Raw genomic sequence first — 20890 nt, 5'->3', positions numbered from 1 at the left:
TCTTTCAGACAAGCAGTTGTGTTCCTTTGCAAAGAAGGGTAAAATAAAAATGAAATAAATCCTTTTTTCATGCCTTTCTTTTGCCATTCTCCAGATGGTATTTCAAACAGTTTACAATTATAAACACTGTTTTGCCTTTTGTTTCTCTACACCTTTTTTTGTTTATTGAACAGTGTGTTTTTTGCTTCTGTCCTGCATTTTTTTCTTTTTCTAAAAAAAGAAATTCTTCTGGAGCATCTTTGATATTTTGAAATACTGAAAAGGTTAGCTTAATAGAATAAATACTATTGATGTCTATTGTATCCGTATTATAAATGATCTTTAACTAAACTTGGCCGTCACATTTTTGCCAGGGAAATACAGGAAAAAAATAGGCAGACATTCAAAAAGGAAACAATAACTCTATATAATGCTACTTCATTGCTGTGGTTTAAGAAGAACAGGTATTCTTAAACAGCAGCTTATATAGCAGTGGGACTTTATGTAAAGCTAGTAGGTTAATTACTAAGTTTATGTAAAATGTAAGCTTGTGTAACAAAATCTATAATTGGGCCTCAGACTACCAAAATATGTTTTAGACAAATCAGGTATTCATGCAAGCAATTATCATATATCAAGGATACATTCACAGCAGCTATCAAAAACCAGCTTGAAGAGTTAGTTAACACACAACTTTGATAAAAGAGCAATCTATTTTCAAACTACTTAATAGAAATTTAAGGATGCAATTCTAATTAAATTTACTGGAAGTAAACTCATAAACTCAAAGCTAAATCACAATTAGGCACTAAGGTATGAACCAAGGCATTAAGCGATACAGGACTAAACGCTTGGGACAATGGGACATTGTGGATAGAGTCATAATACTAGGTAACACAGCTATGCAGGTAGTCTGACTTATGATCACAATTGAGCCCAAAATTTCTTTTGCTAAGCAAGACAGTTCGTAAGTGAGTTTTGCCCCATTTTATGACCTTTCTTGGCACAATTGTTAAGTGAACCACTACAGTTGTTAAGTTAATAACATGACTACTAGCTTAAGTAATGGTTAAGTGAACCTGGCTTCCCCATTGTCTTTGCTTGTCCTGGGACATTGCAACTGTCATAAATATGAGATAGTTGCCAAGTGTCTGAATTTTGATTGATCATGGCGATGCTGCAATGTTCGTAAGTGTGAAAAACTGTCATAAGTCACTTTTTCCAGTGCTATTGTAACTTTGAACAGTCACTAAATAAACTATTGTAAGTAGAGGACTTTAATATATTCAAAGGGCAAATTCTTGTTCGATTTTTATACAGAAATAACTGAAATAAATTGGCAATACCACCATGCGTTTATATTAATTTGTGGCAGTGCCACAAACATTCATATTACACTTTTTGAAAAAGAAATAGACCTACAAAAAGACAAGTTTTCTAAATGAAAGACTGTATGGATGGGCAACCATCATTCCCCAGATCACTTTTCTTGCTGCCCACCAATCTCTGTCCCACCTGATTTTTGTTTCAGATATTTTTAACGAAAAAACAAGAAAGCAGCATGTTGCAACGCACCAACCTCCAGCACTGTACTTATTTACAATAATGCCTTTAGGCTTCAGAAGGTTGCACTGGCAAAGTTGAGAAGTATTAAGTACCCCAAAAGAAATTTTCCCATATAAAAAATTGCACACTGAACTGAAGAAGCTTCTCGGATGAGAAGGGAAACGTTTTAATTCAAAAGGAAAAAAAAATCCCAAGGAAGTCCAGTTGCCTTCTTGAAAAGCACCTTTGGGAGAGCCCACTAAACAGTCAGTTCTAATTTACTGGTGATGATGCTCTCTGTGTATATAACATACCGACGGCCAACAGTTACAAACGGTTCAGTAAACGAGTGACTGAACTGACGGGAATTCTTCCGTTAACCGGCTAACGCTTCAAGAGAGGAGAGAAGGAGCCGGAAAGAAGTTCAAACCGGGGGGGGGGGAGGAGAAAGGCCCAAAGGCCGAGAAGGCCTCCCCCACAACAGCCTCCGATGCCCCCCAATGGCCACCTCGAAGAGGAAACATTCAGGAGAAGAAGAAAAAGGGGGAAAAAAATCCAACCTCTCGACAGCTCACGAGACACGGACTCCCCTCTTCTGCGCTTCCTCTCCTCCCTTCGCCTCAAAGAAGAGCGGCTGCCTCTTCGCCGCCTGGACCTGCTTCCACGGCTAAGCCACGCCCACGTCGCTAAGGCCAGCTCAGCACCACCTCGCCCGGACTTAAAATGGGGGCTGTAGCATCAGCTCCTGCCTCTCTCGCCTTCTTTCAGTTCCTGGTGATTTCGAACGCCGCGATCCGAAGGGCAGATAGAGAAGCCGGCTGCCCGCGCTAACTACAAAAGCAATCGGGAACTTTGATTTCTAAAGAGCTGGTTGCGCTGACCTAACTTTTTCTCTATTCCAATGGTTTAGATTAGAAGAGTATTTTGGCCGCTGAGGAAGGTGGTGTCGCCTTTATGCCGTTGAGTATAATATGATTCTCCCTTCAGTCTGGAGAATTGCCCTCTTCCAAAATGGCAAACGGGGGAAGGCAGGCAGAGAACAGTCATAGACGTTGGAAAAGAGGGTCAGTTGCTTTTTCCGTTTGTGACTATAGTTAAGAGAGTACAAAGGAAGTAATTCGGGCTGTGCTGAGCTTTATCGCTGCTTTTCTCGTCCCTCCTACCTGCTACAATAACCGATGGAGCCGAAAGTAACAGTTCATACTTCGTGTAACTTTATTTAAGCAAATGTTTTATTTTTTTTTTTCTAGTTTCTTTAACGCTGATGAAAACAAGGGAGCGGTTTTATCCATGTGGCAAGCAAATTAGGATTTCCTGAATGTGTCAGAGTGGCACATATTGATGCAGCAAAGGTGCTCTTTGCACTGCAGATCCTAGTGTTGTGACTCAAGCTGAGAAAAGGGGGCAGCTGAGCACCAGGCTTCTTGATCTCTCTCTCTTGGCAATAGCTGAGAGGCTGTTAGTCAAGACAAGTTTCTATTCAAAATTGAAATAAATTTTAAACGTTTATTAACAAAAACTATAGAACCTGGGTTTTTTTTTTTCAGACCCTGGTTAGGTATGCCTCGTGTAGTAACATATCACCATGGAAGCTCCTACAGAAAGAAGCAAGAGACTATTTCATTCAAAGACTAGTATAATATATAAATTATAATTTAGAATGATACAGTATCCAAAAGGTATAAAATACTGGCACAGATTCTGTACTGTCACAGATAATTAAGCAGTTATCCCCTTTCAATATCTGCAGGCAACGTTAGAGTCATTCAGAGAGACTGTTATTTCTCTCAAGGTACCAAAGATAAAATTAGTTTGGTTAATAGCAGTATTGCCCAGAATCCTTGTAAAAGGGGTGCGCAGAAAAAAAATAATCTCAATATTCCACAGAAAACATCAAATCTACACAATGTACTTATTTTACACAGGCTAAAAATGGTGGGAAAGTATACTTCTCTATGTGTTTCTTGAAATAATTTTTACATAGGTTTATTATTATTATTATTGTGCTTTTTTCTTAACCTCTGAATTTTAAATCTCACATAGCTTTTATCTTCCACAATTAGGTAATTTATTAGCTCTCCCACTAAAAGAGATAAGATGGGAAAAAACAATATCAGAAAATAAACTCTGGAATGCAGTTAGAAAATAAACCACAAAAGCAGCAAAATTTAAAAAGTTCTTAGGCGTAATGAGGATAAAAATTGTAAGTAACTCTAATGATAGAATGAATCCAGTGCACTTGTTAAATAGATAATCATATAATAGCATGGGACTTGCAAACAGTGGCCAAAAGTCAACAAAATTTAGAATTCATCTGCCTTGAGGAAGAATCAAATTACCAACAATCCCTTCTGCTGCCATTTCAATCAATACTCTGTTGATTAAAGAAGGGGTTTGTGATGTATAAGGGGTTGATATTATCCTTTGGAAAGTCAATAAGCATTGGCTACAGATGAAATCAGTAATATTTTCATTCTGGGTCTGGAACTTTTGAAACAGATGCTTGCTATATTTCCAAAGTATTGAGAGAAATTAGCAAAGATTGTGCTAGCAAAAAATTCTGGAATTAAAAATGAACAATGTTATGAATCAAGAAAAATCTTTGAGCAAATTAAAAGGATGATAAAACACAAAGAGAATGTCCCTTCAAATATAGGAGAAACAGGAGACTAGAATTAAGAGGAATTGCACATTTCAAAATAATTTGATCACCACATGATCACAGGTAGTCCTTGACTTAACCAGTCACTTAGCGACTATTTGAAGTTATGACAGCTCTCCCCAGAGCTACTTGTGACCTGGTTTTGAAATTCTGATGGCCACCACCCCTTTCTGCACAATTATGCGATCATATTTTGGGTGCTTGGCAACCAGCTTGCATTTACTGCCATTTACAGCAGCCTTTGTTCACAGTTTACATTTTTTCTGGAAAGAGATATTTACTTCTTGTTTTTTGGAAAAAACAGCCATTCAGTTTGCTTAATCACTGCCACTTGTAAAATCAGGCATGGTGACATGGTGATATGCTTATTGCCCTGATTTTCCAGAATGAATTCGCCTTGCCAGTTAATAGACTCCATAACCAGTTAAAGGAGCTGTATATAATTCAAATGTCGACAAGTTTAGACCTTGGGGTCTTGAATGGCACATTGAATACTGACTCTGCAGTGGAATATATCCATTGGGACAGGAGAAAGCCCCCACTTGATAGATTATGCTGTGGTTTCAAAGATCTTAGTTTTCTTCCTGTAAATATTCACAATCTTTATGTGTTCTGATAGTGATCACTTTCCAGCTGTTCTTCACCTGAGATTTCCTGAGATTATTGATACTTGAATATTAGTTCTATTCCTCAAATGGACTATGAAATAGGTTCAACTCAAATAGTCGCCTTGCCAGGACTATCTGGTAAAAAGCATATTATAGTCTGAAGAGGGAATTTAAGTTTGCTTTGTGATTATGGAAAGTTTGGAGGGATTTATTCTAGAGAATTATACTAAACTCTTATCTTAATTCTATCATTGATACATAGAGCATAGAGCAACACATCAACCTGCGTGCAGCTGTATTCCTTGTACTGTACCTCAGCAGGATTATTGCCAGGCTTCTGCTTACTTGAGTGACCCTCAACATGCCAACAGACTTAAGAAGTGTGGTGAGGAAGGTCTTTTTTGGGGTGTGGAGAATCAGAGGAACAGATGTAAGTCTAGTAGCTGGAGATAGTCAGGCAATGAACATGGTGCCATTGACAGTGCAATGACAGGGATCAGTGATAATAAATGTTGGCAATCTTGTATGCCCCAACAAGGGCAGAGGATGTTGCCCTGCAGTACCAGCACCACTGATTTACACATAAGTGCTGCTGCTGAATCAGTGGCCATGACATAATTGCTAATGAACCCAACACCATTCAGATTCTTTGGATCTTAGTGTGAAGCTACTGGTTCCTTGATGCTCCTTTATAATAGCTTCTTGTTTCAGAAAATGCTGGAGACCATTTGTTGTGAGCTTATATTCATGTCATCAAGTATAAAAATGGAAACGGGTCATAACCAAAGCAGAATATCAGCAAATAGTCCAAATTTGCAAGAACAAAATCAGGAAAGCTAAGGCTCAGCATGAACTAAGAGTTGCAACAAATGTGAAAAATAACAAAAAAAAGTTTCTTTCAGTATGTAAAGAACAAGAAAAAAGTCAAGGAAATGATCCATCCACTAATGGGAGAAGATGGTAAGAAGGTGACGGACAGCAGGGAGAAAGCGGAACTGCTTAATACCTTCTTTGTCTTTACACAAAAGCGGGGGGGGGGAGCCTAACCTACCAAAACCAGCACTGTGAGAGACAGAACAGGAATGCAAGTCAAAATAGGCAAGTAATTGGTAAGAAAATTCCTATCCACTCTACACAAGTTCATATCTCCAGGACCAGAAGGTTTACATTCCAGGGCTCTGAAGGAGCTGGCAGATGTGATCTCATAACCACTGAACAAAATCTTTCACAGCTCCTAGATCTGTGATGGCGAACGTATGGCACGTGTGCCACAGGTGGCACATGGAGCCATATCTGCAGGCACGTGAGCTGTTGCCCTAGCTCAGCTCCAGCACGCATGCGCACACCCGCCAGCTGATTTTTGACTGGCCCTGCCCACGCCACCCCTCCTCTCCCAGGAGTCTCCACACGGCCCGTTTTGGATGCCAGGTAAGTACAGGGCTCACACGGAAGCTCTGGGAGGGCGTTTTTGGCCTCCGGGGGGGCGGGGAAGGCCGTTTTCACCCTCCCCAGTCTCCAAGAAAGCCTCTGGAGCCTGGGGAGGGTGAAAAATGGGCCTACCGGAAGTCTGGAAATAGGTATTTCCGGCCTCCAGAGGCTTCAGGGAGGCCTGCTAGGCCCAAAAAGGGGCACGGGGTGTGTGTTGTGTGCGCATGCACGAGGGGGTCATGCACGGGGCATGATGGGCATTGAATTATGGGTGTGGGCATGCACGCAACCCCCCTCACTCCCCCCGCTTTTGGAACATGACAGCAAAAAGGTTAGCCATCACTGTCCTAGATCATTGGTGAACTGACAGAAGCTTCTTGGATTAGAAGCGAAATGTCTTCAAAGAAAAAACAAGACAGTCCAGTTGTCTCCTGAAAAAGCACCTTTGGGACAATTGATGTGGTTCCAATCTACAAATAAAAGCGGGGGAGTGGATCCAGGAAACTATAGACCAATCAGCTTGACATCAATACCTGGGAAGATCCTGGGAAAGATAATTAACAGCAAATAGTTAAGCATCTAGAAATGAACAAAGCAATCACCAGAAGCCACCATGGGTTTATTAAAAACAGATCATACGAGACAAACTTTATTACCACCTTTGATAAAAATGACCAAATTAGTGGATCAGAGAAATGCTGAAATGCTGTGGATATATGTAGTGTACCTAGACTTCAGTAAGGCATTGGACAAAGTAGACCATATCCTACTTCTTGGTAAGATAGAGCAATGTACCACCACCAGAACCACCAGATGCATTCAAAATTGGCTGACCATCTGCACTCAGTGTGTAGTCCTCAAAGAGACTACATCTACATGGAGGGAATCATGCAGTGGGGTACCTCAAGGTTCTATTTTGGGCCAGTGTTCATCTATCTTTTCATAAGTGATCTACACAAAGGAATAGAACGAGAGTATCAAATTTGCAGATGACACCAAGTTGGAGGGAATTGCTAACACTTTGGAGGACAGACTCAAAATTCAGAAGGATCTTGACAGACTTGAGCATTGGGTTCTAGCTAACAATGCATTTCAATGGTTAGAAAACTAAGGTCCTACACCTAGACCGGAAAAATCAAATGCATAGGTATAGAATAAATGGTACCTGGCTCAAAGTGAGATAACAGAGAGATCTAGTGGACCATCAGTGTGCTACAGCTGCCAAAAAGCTAATTCTAGGCTGCATCAACAAAGGGATAGCATCAAGATCATAAGTATTAGTACCACTTTATACTGTACTAGTGAGGCCACACTTTGAATACTGCATCCAATTCTGGTCACCACAATACAAAAAAGATGCTGAGGCCCTAGAAAGAGTACAGAGAAGAATAACTAAGATGATAAGAGGTCTGCAGGATAAATCATATGAGAAATGGTTAAGGGAACTAGGTATGCTTAGCCTAACAGAACAATTAGAGTGACATGAAAGCTGTCTTCTGGAATATGGGGGGCTGTCACAGAGGTGGGGATCAACTTATTCTCCAAAGTTCCTACAGGTAGGACAAGAAGCAATGGATGCAAGCTTGTTAAAGAGAGATCATACCCAGAACTACGGATAAACTTCCTGATAACAAGAACAACTAATCAATGGAACAGCTTGACTCCCAGAGTTATGGGTGCAACAATTTGTCCAGGATGATATAAGGTCTCCTGCCATGGTCAGGGGGATGGACTAGAAGACTTCCGAGGTCTCTTCCAGCCCTATAATTCTATGATCTCATAGAACAGAGGTCTTCAAACTTGGCAGCTTTAAGACTTGTGGACTTCAACTCCCAGAATTCTCCAGCCAGCATTCTGGTAGTGTTGAAGTCCACAAGTCTTAAAGCTGTCAAGTTTGAAGACCTCCGTCATAGAATCTAGTGTAGTGGTAGAAGAGGCAGGGATGTTGCTAGTGGTGTGATAATAAATGTTTAATCAACTTTGCTGGCTCCATTGCTGTGGCCATGCCACAAACCACCAAAAAGTGGTTTGGACAGTAGACATCATGGCTTAGATCTGCTCTGAATTGGCTCAGAAAATTTCTCAAAATTCCTCCCTCAAATCAATACAAACTAGCTCTACCACATCACTGGATATTGCTCAGCATGTCATTGTACACCATGAGGCACTTGTGCTCGACTGGCACTTTGTCCCAGAGTGGGGAAATCCATTGAGATCCACAGCAGTCCTTTCAATTACTGATGTCAATGTTTTTGTGAATGAAGTTCACAATGAATAAATTGTTTTGATATTTTCTATGGTATGCCTGAGGGATCAATCAAATGAGGCATCCAGAAAAAAAATGAAAAACAATTATTTAACAAATGTTGAAATGATTTTTAAAAATCTTTAAAAATGGAACCTGGGCTATGGGAAACATCCTTGATTGATCAGTCTTTTCTACCACTGAGTAAGTCAGCTAAACTGAAAAAATAATAAGAGAAAAATCAAGGAATGTGGCAGAAAGACCACCAAAAAAGAATAATTAGCAGCATGGAGATGGGCGGGGGGCAGGGGGGCGGCAGCTGGTTGTCAAGTTGAGTGATTTCCCTGATTGTTCAGAGGTTGAATGCAGACTGGTCAGCAGAAACATCCCAAAGCCCCTGGCACCATCAAAGCATTCCCAGCCAGCCAGAGTAGACACAAGAGAAGAGCAGAGGGCAGGAACGGAGCAAGGGAGTTGAGCATATAGAGATCATCATCAGGCACAAGGTTTGCAACAATGTTCATTACATCACTCCCAACGCATCCTGAGATGGCATATCACAGAAAACACTACTTCCAGCACCTAATCTACTTTAAGGATAGCATAGTTGCACTTAGTGGATGTGATAAGTTCACTGACATGCAGAAATATTCTTCCAAATGTGTAATAGGCAGTTCCCATGTTGGGACAAGGAGGCTGTGTGGATTAACCCAAGGAGTAAATTGACAGAGTGACACATCTCAGCCAGCATCCTGTACAAAGCAGAAGGCACCTGATTTTCAACTTGTCCACCTATTGGGTACTTGGTCTGCAGCTGGAATAAATGTGTTCAGTATTCTGATCTGGGTACCACACCAGGGACACCATTGGCTGATACATTCCCAGGCGCTTCAAGCAGAGGTGGGCTGAAGACAGTTCACACTGGTTCAGGCAAAACGATTGTTACATTTTTTACCAGTTCAGAGAATCAGCTAATCCCCCGAACCAACCCAGTGATGCCCTCGATGTGATGGCCCGATGCCTGGAAGCGGTACGGGTCTGGATGGGAAGGAACAGGCTTTGGCTCAACCCTGCCAAGACCGAGTGGCTGTGGGTACCGGCATCTCTGTCCAAAGGAGAGGTTCCATTGTTGGCTATAGGGGGTGAAGTTTTACCTTCTGTAGACAGGGCACGCAACTTGGGTGTCCTTCTGGACTCACGGTAGAGTTTAGAAGACCATATAACGACCGTGACCAGGGGGGCATATGGCCAGATCCGTCTGGTGCGCCAGTTGCGCCCCTACTTGGACTGAGATGCCCTACGCACAGTTACTCATGCGCTAGTCATCTCCCGTATTGACTACTGTAACACTCTACATGGGGCTGCCCTTGAGGACCACTCGGAGACTTTAGCTGGTACAAAATGCAGCTGCGCGGGTTGTGATGGGAGAATCCCAATACTCCCATGTAACACCTCTCCTGCGCGACTTGGTTGCCGGTTGCCCTCCGGGTGAGATTCAAGGTGCTGGTGATGACCTATAAAGCCCTACATGGCTTAGGCCCAGGATATTTGATGGACCACCTGCAGCCAGCAACAATTTCCCATCGCCCGGTTCGTGCCCATAGGGAGGGTCTGCTCAGGGTGCCGTCGGCTAGACAATGTCGGCTGGTGGTCCCCAGTGGTAGAGCCTTCTCTGTAGGCACACCCACCCTCTGGAATCAACTCCCCTTGGGGCTCTGGCTGGCTCCTGACCTTCCCACTTTCCGCTGCGAATTAAAAACTTGGTTATTCAAGTCCCCTGGCCTGGACTGATGGGGTTTTATATGGGTTTTTAATCTTTCTCTGGTTTAATTAGGTATTTTAACTTTGTACTGTGGTTATTGTGGATTTTATTGTTGTGAGCCACCCTGAGTCCGTTGGAGATAGGGCGGCATATAAATTAAATAAAATAAATAAATAAATAAATAAATAATCCCACCTCTGGCTAGCCCTTCCACACCCCACCCGCCCCTCCCAGGAGTTCCCCTGCATGCCCCCTTTTGGATTCCAGGTTAGTGCGGGAAAATAGTTGGGATTTTTGCATGATCATTACTGTGGGGTGAGTCCTATCTGTAGATCAATGTTTTCAGTCTTGGCAAGTTTAAGATGGGCAAATTTCATGCTGCCTGGGGAATTCTGGAAATTGAAGTCCATGCACCTTAAAGTTGCCAAAGTTGAGAAGCATGGGTCTACACTAGAGTTTAGGATTTTTCATTCCTGCTTTATTTAGAATTTGGTGCAATTAAATAAATCAGTTGTGGTTTCATTAACAAATAGTGATTAAAGCAATAAGAACCATTACTGGACTTTTTGTGAGAAACTTAAATTAAAAGTTGATCTGGGCTTTGATGATTAAATAAGGGATTATGGAAATAATGTAGACAAATGTTAATTTTAGAGTAAGAGTTTGATATATTTTTTTACTTACATCTGTACCAAAGAAACTTGGAAGTCATTCTTTTTAGGTTTTCCTTCTTTTCCACTTTCTTTCTTACACCTTCACTCTTTTTCTTTCCTGAGACTTTTCTTTTTTCTTTTTTCTGTTTTTTATTTGTTTATCCCTTAACTTAGCTTTTTTTTTTTTAATGTATGAAGGATCAAATACTCAGCCATTATAATGCTACATTCCTTATTTACAAAAATCATATCAAAATTTAGAATGAAATCCACTGGGAGCCATTTCATATAAGGCAGACTCTGAGTCCCTCTAACCAAAAAGTGTTTATCAATACAAGATAATATTTGTAGCTCAGGGTTGAACTGTGGGGTCCTTGGTGCTCTCTGAGCTTGGTGGTTGTTTTTGCAGATGTTTCATTACCAAACTAGGTAACATCATCAGTACTAGAAGGGAGTGGAGTTTGCTCTTATTTTCATATACTAGTGGCTTACCCTGTCAGTGTTGATCACTTGCTTCACAAAAAGTGTTTTGATTGGTGCCGAGTCTCTACAGCCTCAGACAGAGAAGGGCTATTCTGCATCCCTCCCTCAAATGTTCTTTAAAACAGAGTTTCCCACATGCAAACTGTGCCTCCTACATGCAAACTGTGAACCTCCTACATGCAAACTGTGGTTACTCATCCTAAAACAAATCCTCTTTACCTGGAGCTTCAAAAATTGCTATTTGCTGGGGAGATGTGTAGCTAAAAATCTGTCTACATTTAGTGTACATCTGACTTTGGGGATATTTCTTCATAACCAAACAAAAGTGTATATTCTGTGAATTCAAACCCTTGCTCGCTAGATCTGAATGTCACAAACAAAGCCCACATTTTGTAATTAACCCCTGCACCCCGTTTTGGCTGGCAGAGTGCTGTAGGAGGCTGAGTGCTGTCATGCCCACCCAACCACACCCACCCAGCCGGTCATTAGGGCAGAGAACCGGTTGTTAAATTATTTGCAGCCCATCATTGACTTCAAGTGTTTCCAAACAGTTTGTGAATCCACTGCCAGTTGATATTGCATGATTTCTTCCCTTCTCCCCTTACCAAAACATTAATTGAACAACTTTAGGTGAATCATACTTTTAAGCTAGCAGTTGTTACCTATGCAAACTCACTTGCTGCATGTACTTACCAGAAAATGCCCATGGCATGCCAGCCCCCCCCCTGCAGAATTCTGCATAGCTTCCAAAGCTAATTTCTGTTAGCAATCAGGCTTCTTCAGCACTCAGGATATCCAAAACAGCATGGTCCCCTGTGCTGGAGTATATGGGTGATCCAATAAGGTGGAGCCATTTGCAAAAGCTTGCCCAGAGTTGGACCCCATAAAGACCACACTGACCACATTCCCTCCTCAGTAAACAAGCATGAAACCTGAGGCCCAGACAGAGAAGGATATGAATCGCCTCAGTCTACACAAAATTCAGTCAGCTAAAGGGTGACTTCCAGAGGTGGTATTCAGCTGGTTCAGATCAGTTCGGGCGAACTGGTAGTGGAAATCTTGAGTAGTTCGGAGAACTGGCAAATACCAGTCTGGCTGGCCCTGCCCCTGCCCACCTGCCCGCTTGCTGCTCGTCCCTCCCACCCTCTTGCCCACCGGCTGACCCCCACCCCCACCCCGCTCAGTCACTCCTCATCTCACTTCCCCAGCATAGCACACTGTGTGACTCTTGGCTTGTGTTGACCACACAGTTTTTGCAGCTTGCCTGCCTTCTCACACGGTGCCTGCGGCCCAACTGAGCAGCCCTGATCTGCCTGCCTAGATAAGTAAACGTTGCAGCACAGAGAAGCAGCAGCCATGTTGAATGCTGTTTCTCTCAGCCACAGTGCCTTAGATTGGGACTTAGAGGAAAGTCTAAATTGCACAAGACACTCTCCCAGCAGTACAGAGAGAAGCAGCCACTGCCCCGTAGAGCAGAGATGGAGGGGAGTAGGCCCCAAAAGGCTGCTCGGTCGAGCCTCGCCGCATGGCAGAAGACCTCTGTGCACGCATGCATGGAAGCCACACATGTGCATGCACTCACATTTTCGGCGAACCAGTGATGAAATTATTTGACACCCACCACTGGTGTCTTCTATAGCTTCCTTCAGGAGCATGATGGCCACCTCCCCTTGTCTAGCAACCCACATTATAAAGTCCAAATTATGAGGAAGATGTGACTTGTTGAAGCTGGCTATTTTGGGATGACTGCCAGAACATAGGCACATTTGCACCCAAAATTGATCAGAAGGTCTGGAGGGTTCACATGACCCCCATTGTTTCAGGCCATATGCTATGTGATGTAGGAATGGTGATATAAGCAATTGTGTAATGGTATACGCAACTTCCAGGCAGACTCCCCACTATTGTTTCATATTTGTGCAAGGAATGGTAGTTTGGACAATGACCACAGTGCTCAGCTCAGGCCATTCCTTAAAGGGCTACAGTCCGGTGGTGGGTTGCTACTGGTTCATCCCAAATCGGGTGAACTGGTAGCAGTGGCAAAGAGAGGCTCTGCCAAACTCGCCTGGACTTCTCTGCGCATGCGCAGAAGCTTCTGCACTTGTATGCATGTGCAAGATGCGCATACCCATGAGTGAACCGGTAGCGGCCGAAATTGAAACCCACTACTACTACAGTCGCTCAGTCTGCTGTTCCCTTTGCTGAGCACATTAAGGAAGCAGACCTCAATTGTTGAGCTAATAGTACTCAGGTCATAAACACCATGCATCTTCATCTCTATCTCTTAGCAATGGATGAGGGACTGTCAAAACAAGTTTCTAATCCAGGCAGAAATAATTATTTTTTAGTATTTATTAACAAGACTATGATGTCTTGAAGAGAGATGATCTGCACAAATTAAAGAATGGTTAATACATTTTGCTAGGCAAAAAGTGGTTTGTTCCAGTTTTATCATAGTAAATGTATTGTGGTTTGTATCATAGTTTATGTATAAGCCTGTACAGTTTATTGTTTTATTCAAAAATGTGGTTGAAAGAAAACGTAATATTTGAGTATGTATGTCTCTATCTGTTCCATGGGTTTGGGGCAAGCGAGAAGTGGCCGCATTCAACGCAGTAAAGAGACTTTTGTCTGAGGACAGTTTTCTCATCCAATACAATGCCGAACTGCCTCTAGTATTGGTCTGTGACGCTTCCCCCTTTGGCGTAGGCGCGGTTTTAAGCCATAGACTGCCGAACGGGTTAGAGGCGCCCATCGCCTATTACTCTCACACTTTGTCTAGTGCAGAAAGAAACTATAGCCAGCTAGATAGGGAGGCACTAGCGACTGTGGCTGGGGTCAAAAAGTTTCATGAGTACTTGTTTGGCCGCACGTTTGAACTTGTTATGGACCACCAGCCTCTTTTGGGACTTTTGGCTGGAGATAAACCGACCCCGGCTGCTCTTTCCCCCTGGATGACAGATGGTCCATTTTCTTAGCCGCGCACTCGTACAGACTGCTCCACCGGCCGGGCAAAACTTTAGGACATGCTGACGCCCTCAGCCGATGCCCCTTGCCCAAATTGTTGGACAACCCGACCCCGGAAGCCCCGGTTTTACTGCTTGACATTGTTTCCCCGGGCCCCATTTCTTCAAACGAGGTGGCGAGGGTTTCTGCCAGAGACTCTGTTTTGCGCACTGTAATGGGCTGGGTAACGAGGGGTTGGCCTACCAAGGTGGACAGTGGTGACTTTCAATTGTACTTTAACAAGAAAAATGAACTGTCAGTGTTGGGGGGTTGCTTGTTGTGGGGAGACAGGGTGGTCATCCCTTTGCGGTTAAGGCACAGAGTTTTGGAAATGTTGCATGAGGGACACCCTGGTATTGTTCGCCTGAAAGGCCTAGCTCGTAGTTATGTTTGGTGGCCACATCTCGACCAAGTTGTCACTGAGTGGGTGGGGAAGTGTAGGCCCTGCCATGAGTCCCGCCCAGATCTGCCCATAGCTCCTGTCCGTGAATGGGAAAAACCAAAAGGGCCTTGGGGGAGGATTCACATTGATTTCGCTGGCCCGTTCCATGGCCAGAATTTTCTTATTATTGTAGATGCATATTCTAAGTGGCTCGAAATTGCCCTAATGCCATCTACCACTTCTGAGGCCGTAATCAAAGTACTCAGAAAACTATTCGCAACACACGGGTTGCCGGACACCCTGGTATCCGACAATGGGCCCCAATTCATGGCTACGCAATTTGAAGGCTACCTAGCCGAATTAGGCATAAGACATGCATTATCCGCTCCTTTTCATCTGGCTTCTAATGGCCTTGCAGAGAAATTTGTAAGAACGGCCAAAGAAGCTCTGTCCCGACTTGATGCAGGGGACTGGCAGGCTAGAATAGATGAGTTCTTAGCAGTACAGCACGCCACCCCGTGCCCCACCTCGGGCCGCAGCCCAGCCGAGCTCTTGATGGGCCAAAAGTTAAGATGCATTCTGGACCGACTGCATCCCAATTACTCCCCCGATAGCTTCAAGGGGGAAGGGGGAGGATTAAGACAATTCCAAGTAGGAACACCAGTTTTTGCTAGAAGTTACACCAATGGGCCCTTATGGGTGGAGGGAACCATCGTAGGAATTACCGGCCCAAAGTCTTATACAGTCGAAATAGGGCATGGTAAAATTTGGAGAAGGCATATCGATCAATTGCGTAAACGTTTACAAAACGAAAACTCATGTCCTAACTTTCAAGGTCTTCCTGACACAGCTACCTCAAGCCCGAGTAAGCCAGAATAGTTATCTGGCAACCCTGAGTTCCAGCACCGCCCCAGCGAGCCGACACTCCCAGCCAGAGATAGCCACACCTCCGGAGAAATCCAGGAGGTTCCATTGGTGGAGCCAGGAGAGACGGGAGGTCCCTCCGACCGGCTTGACGCCTCGCCAACAACTGAACTGCGCAGGTCAACCAGGATTAAGACACGCCCTGGTCACCTGCGTGATTTTGTATGTAAATATGTAAATAGATAGAATAAGTGCCTTCTGGGAGTGGAGGGGTGTTATGTATGTATCCATTTTGTGCGGGAAATTCAAATGTACAGTGAATCCTGATTGGTTCATGGTCGCGCCTGAAAAGTATATAAAGAGGGCTGTTGCCTGTGTTGCTTTGCTGAAGTCTCACCCTGAATTAAAGAGCTGTTGTTACTAGCCTGCTTGTGCCTCTCGTTATTCCCGCGCTACAACAGATACTGTGCTATCAAATATAATAAGAGATGGTAGAATAAAAGGGCTCTTCCTAAAATCCACTCGCATCTCTACAGAAGCATGTTCAGCTCCAGATAGTCTCTGTATCTTCCTACCCTGGTCCCACACCCTGCTCCTTAATGTAGCAGCTTCACACTTCTAAGGATATTTCATTTATTATAATCCCCTTCATTAATTAAAAATATTCCAATTATTCATACACCCATATAGTTTTAAAATCACTTCATTAAAAATAAAATTTCATCTTTTCCCTAGTATTCTTTTTCTTTACCCCATATTCTCCTTCCATTTCTTTCTCCTTTTCTATTTTTCTATTTTACTTTCTTTTTCTTACCCCTTCTTCTTTTTCGTATTTTAAAATCCTGATCTCTCTTTTCCCTAATCCCAATATAATCATTTCGTTTTTTAAGGTCATAAACACTTCTATTTTGCTGTATCTTTCCCATTATTTTCCATCCCTTTTCCCTTTTTCTTATTTTCTCACTGATAACCTCAGTGTAATCATTTAAGTTTTTTATATTCTTTCTATTCCATCTTCTTTTCTTTTCTTTTTTCTTTCCCCTTTTCCCATTTTTTCCATTGTTAAACCCAATGTAATAATCATTTAATTTTCCATAATCAATCTCCTTGTCTTTGTCTTTATTTTCAGTCTCTTTTCCTTGCTTTTTGTTAGTTGTTTCTTTGTCAGCTTGAATGTATCCTAAATCAATTTTTTGGTCATCAAGTTTCAATTTTTCATGCAACATTGTAGTCATTTCCCTTATTTCCATTTTCAATGATAGGTACATTGTTATCATAATTTCCTTCAGTTCCTGCGCCATTTTGTTCTTTCTAAAAAGTTCAATGTTATAATGATTTTCCCCCCCTCCTGAAGATGGCTCTCTACAATCCACGTTTACAATTGGCAAGCTTAAAAGGCATCCATTTTGGTTGCAGTCCGTTTTAGCAATTTTTACTTACACCAAGTCAATGTAAAATTCAGTCCAAATTTATATAGTCCAAATTCCATGTTACATTCCAATTAGGTTCCAATTTACAGTCATTAACCAGTCCTTTCTATTACAGACTTTTCTTCATTTTTTTTAAAAACTCCCTTTAAAGTTTCCAAATTGAAAAAGAATTTTTTCGGGTTCTTGGTTTTTCTAATTTTTTAAAAAGTTCTCCAAGTATTTTAAATCCAAAACAAACAGATTTCTAGTCGGGTTCTGTTACTTTGTAACTTCTGCCTTACTCTTCTTCTTCCGTCCTTTCCCACGCCTATTAGCCACTATAATGACACCAGGACATTTGTAATTGTTTTAAAAATCCTTCCTTTTTCTTTTCCTTTCTGCCTATGAGTTAGATATCACTCACCCGGCAGCAATGTTCCATTCAATTCTCCACTCCTGCACATCGCTTAATCTGGTTGCCCCAACTTACTAGCGGTCGTAATGACCGCCAAGCCCCCCCCCCGCCGCCCGCTGCAGAGTTAGAGAGAATTTCCTCTGACCTCCGAGGAACTTGCCTGTTCCTCTTGGTCTTCCGAGGTGCCTCTCTTTCTTCTCTGTCCCTACAGGACAGATCTGGTCCGAAGACCCCTCTGCAGTGGTTCGTCAGCCTGGGATTTCACGGGGCTCATCAGAGCCTGCTAATCCCCGACTGTCTTGCCGTGATGCTTCTGGTCAAAATCCACACTTCTAATTACCATTACCTAACACACCAGTTGTGGGTTTCAACATGTTTTACTACTGGTTCTGTGGGTGTGGTTTGATGGGCGTGGCATGCTTGGTGGGCGTGGCAGGGGAAGAATACTGCAAAATCCCCACTTCCTCCCGATCAGCCAGGACTTGGGAGGCAGGAAATAGATGGGGTGGGGCTATACCCAGTGATAACCCAGTCTTTCAGAGTACAGACGAAATTAAATTTTATTAAAGAGAAGAAATTTTCCAATGTGGAAATCCTTTTAACTTCAATCCTTTTAACTTCAAGTAACACTGAAAAAAATACTTTCAGAACTGCCCAATTTTATAATGACACAATAGCTTCTGACTGAGTCAAAAGAGGAAAATGTCTAATACATTGATCTCATCAGATCACTGGTCTTCTATAGATAGGAGTGGTATTCAGATTCTCAATCAATATCAATAAAATAAAATATCTTTGATTGTAAAACTATTTTGCAGAGCCTGGTCTGATTTAAGTATTTACTGCTGCAAGCTGAATGCCCATATTTTATGGCAAAGCTATTGTAGAAAGTCAGCACCTACCCCCCAGAAGAATGAAATATTTGGGGAAATATTAAAAAGGCAGAATATTATATTTCCCTAAAGGAGAAATATGTTTTAGAGGCAGGAAGCAGCCCCCATTTTTTCTTAATAGCCTACAGCAGATGCCAGCACTTAAAAGAGATAAAGAGTGTATTGAAAGAAGAAGCCAACTATCTAGACGGCTCTATTCATAAGCAAAGCAAATACTCCAGGAGAAATTCATTCAAGCCAGGATATTTCAAAACTGCTTGCAGCAAAGTTTGACAACTAACCAAAGCAGAGTGATAGGATTAGAAGCAGCCCCTCACCTCATCCAACACAGGAGGAAAGCCATTAGCCATACAGTAATAGGAATTGGCCAACACCCTTTCAGAACACAAGCCCCTTCATTGCACCACCCCCAGAGCAATCCAAACTTCAAAGTCACAGAAGCCTTGGAACTGATAAACAATAAGCCAGAGGTTGACCAAATTATCTTAGACAAACCCCTAGGATTTGCATTTCCTCTTTTACCTATAGAGCCAGCTATGACCCCTACATAACCCCTTCATGACTCCCATAGTAATCTGACAACAGCCAATAGAATATTAAAGGACAGTTTTGTCACATATGTAAATGCCTAATATATATATTTGCCTGTGTATATATTTATGGTTACCTCCCACTCTGCCTACATCACCCCCATAACCACTCCTACTTACCTCTAACCACTCCTCCTCTGTATATATATATATCGACTCCTCCTTGACTCTTGGTTCTTCTGCTATATCTCCTGTAAGAGAATAGATGAAAATAAAGGATAAATAATATCATAACAGACTCTGAGTAATCATTGGGCAAGATCCTCGAATTCTGACAAATATGGTAGCAGAGGATGGTTTACAGCCCAATTAAATCCAGATATGTCTGAAAACAACAAAATTCAAAAATCCAAAAGAAAAAGAAATAACACTCGGGCCTGCACCCAAAAGATGGCAGCCCAACTCTCACCAGAGACCAACGCATCAAAAGAAACTTCAACGAAAGAAAATGAAAAAGAAAACCTCATTGAAACCTCTCCAAACAAAGAAGACAATCTAAAAAGAAACCTGCTAGAAATGATCAACAACACACCAGGTGAAGAAGATTTGATCGTGAAACTCCAAGATCTAATAAAAGACTGTGGAGCAGCGACCAAGAACGACAAACCTGAACCAGAATCTGAACCCGAAGACCTCGATCTGGTAAGAGATTCCTCTATTTGTCTAACACCCACCAAACAGACAGAAACGGCTTTCGCGCATTTTTCGCGGTGGCCATCTTGCCCAGAAACATTAAATAAAATGGCCAACCAATCAGGGAGGGAATCTCCCAATTCAAATACTAAAGCGGGAACGAGGGCCTACTCACTAGAAAACCTATCGGACAGTGATGACAAAAGTGAAGAAGAAAACTATAGTCCCACTAAAAAACCACCAAGCAGAAAAGAAATAGAAAAGGCCATGCAAATCATAACAGCTGCCTTCGGTGAAAATGTAAAACTAATAAATAAAAATCCAAACATTTCTAAAAATAAAGTAAAAGACTGCCACGCTGAAATAGATCCTACCAAAGCCTGCTTTAAAAACTACCACGACCAAATCAATACCTCTATGCCTGCACTACAACGCTGGGACGCACCCGAAAAACAAATAACAATCACACTGATCCCAAAAGAACGAGAAAAATACTTACCAGTCCTGCTGACACCGAAGAGCCATCCCGATCCAGCGACTGACGACATCTTCGGTGCACTCCCCATCGACAGACGAAACGCAGAGTCGAGCCTCCATGGTGTCCAGCACTTCCCCGCAGATCTTCAACACCAAACAATGATCCAGAAGGACGTCCTGAAGAGCCACACGAAGATTCGGGACTTTTTCAGTCTCCCTGAGGCCTCCGGACCAGATCCGACTGTCTACCTAGGCGAGTGGGGCCTGCAATCAAGAGCTCCAGCGGAGAGGTCCTTCCTTGACGACTGCAAAGCTCAAATGAGGGCTGAGCATGCGCAGAAGCTGCCTACTGTGAAACAAGAGAGAGACATAGAAGCAAGTAACTACAGACTGCCTAACTCTATTCCAATGCCATATTGTGAGTTTCCTCATGTTGTAAACCATGGACAGCGCCTGCCTGTAAGTAATACACCATATAACAATGGATCTCTACCTGTTGATTTTCCCAAACTTAAAATTGATGGAACTAATTTACTTGAATGGAACCAACAATTGCAAATTATTTTTCTAAAAGAAAACATTTTATTTCTAATCAATAATCCACCAAAGAAACCCTGGTCCTTTGAGTTGGACTGCCTACATCACAGGGCTTTCTATTTGTTAATTGCTAGTATATCTCCTTGTATTTACCCCAGTCTCTGTGACCATCTAACTGTAACTGAATTGATTCAAAAACTGTTTAATTTGTTTTACAGCAGAAGTAGGGCAACAACTACCAGAATCTCCAGAGAATTCTATTCCTCTAAACTGAAAATAGATATGTCTATGAGTGAACACTTGCTTGCACTTAACGCTA

General features: G+C 42.4%; 1 protein-coding gene and 1 long non-coding RNA gene across 4 annotated transcripts in view; one reads left to right on the top strand and one right to left on the bottom strand.

Annotated features, from left to right (window-relative positions):
- The window catches only part of SEC23B (SEC23 homolog B, COPII component), a 51252-nt gene that overhangs the window by 23670 nt on the left and 6692 nt on the right, over positions 1–20890 (bottom strand). The window contains exons 4-5 of one of the 3 annotated variants that reach the window (XM_034411736.3): positions 20057–20383; positions 19045–19115 (exon numbers count right to left, since the gene is read on the bottom strand). In XM_034411736.3, the coding sequence (XP_034267627.1) occupies positions 19045–19115; positions 20057–20123 (138 nt within the window). In that variant the 5' untranslated portion in view covers positions 20124–20383. Of the gene's footprint in view, positions 1–1838; positions 2566–19044; positions 19116–20056; positions 20384–20890 lie in introns of those variants that run through there. The other 2 variants (XM_034411737.2, XM_087891273.1) reach the window with 2 other exon arrangements.
- On the top strand, positions 2468–3043 carry LOC117662344 (uncharacterized). The gene is made up of 2 exons (XR_004590334.3): positions 2468–2588; positions 2775–3043. It is a non-coding gene; the product is annotated as an uncharacterized LOC117662344 (long non-coding RNA).

Source organism: Pantherophis guttatus, chromosome 3, assembly GCF_059756535.1.
Source record: "Pantherophis guttatus breed Tessera chromosome 3, ASM5975653v1, whole genome shotgun sequence".
NCBI lineage: Eukaryota > Metazoa > Chordata > Lepidosauria > Squamata > Colubridae > Pantherophis > Pantherophis guttatus.
The sequence above is the reverse complement of the archived record's forward strand: the minus strand, read 5'-3'. Positions and strand labels throughout refer to the sequence as shown.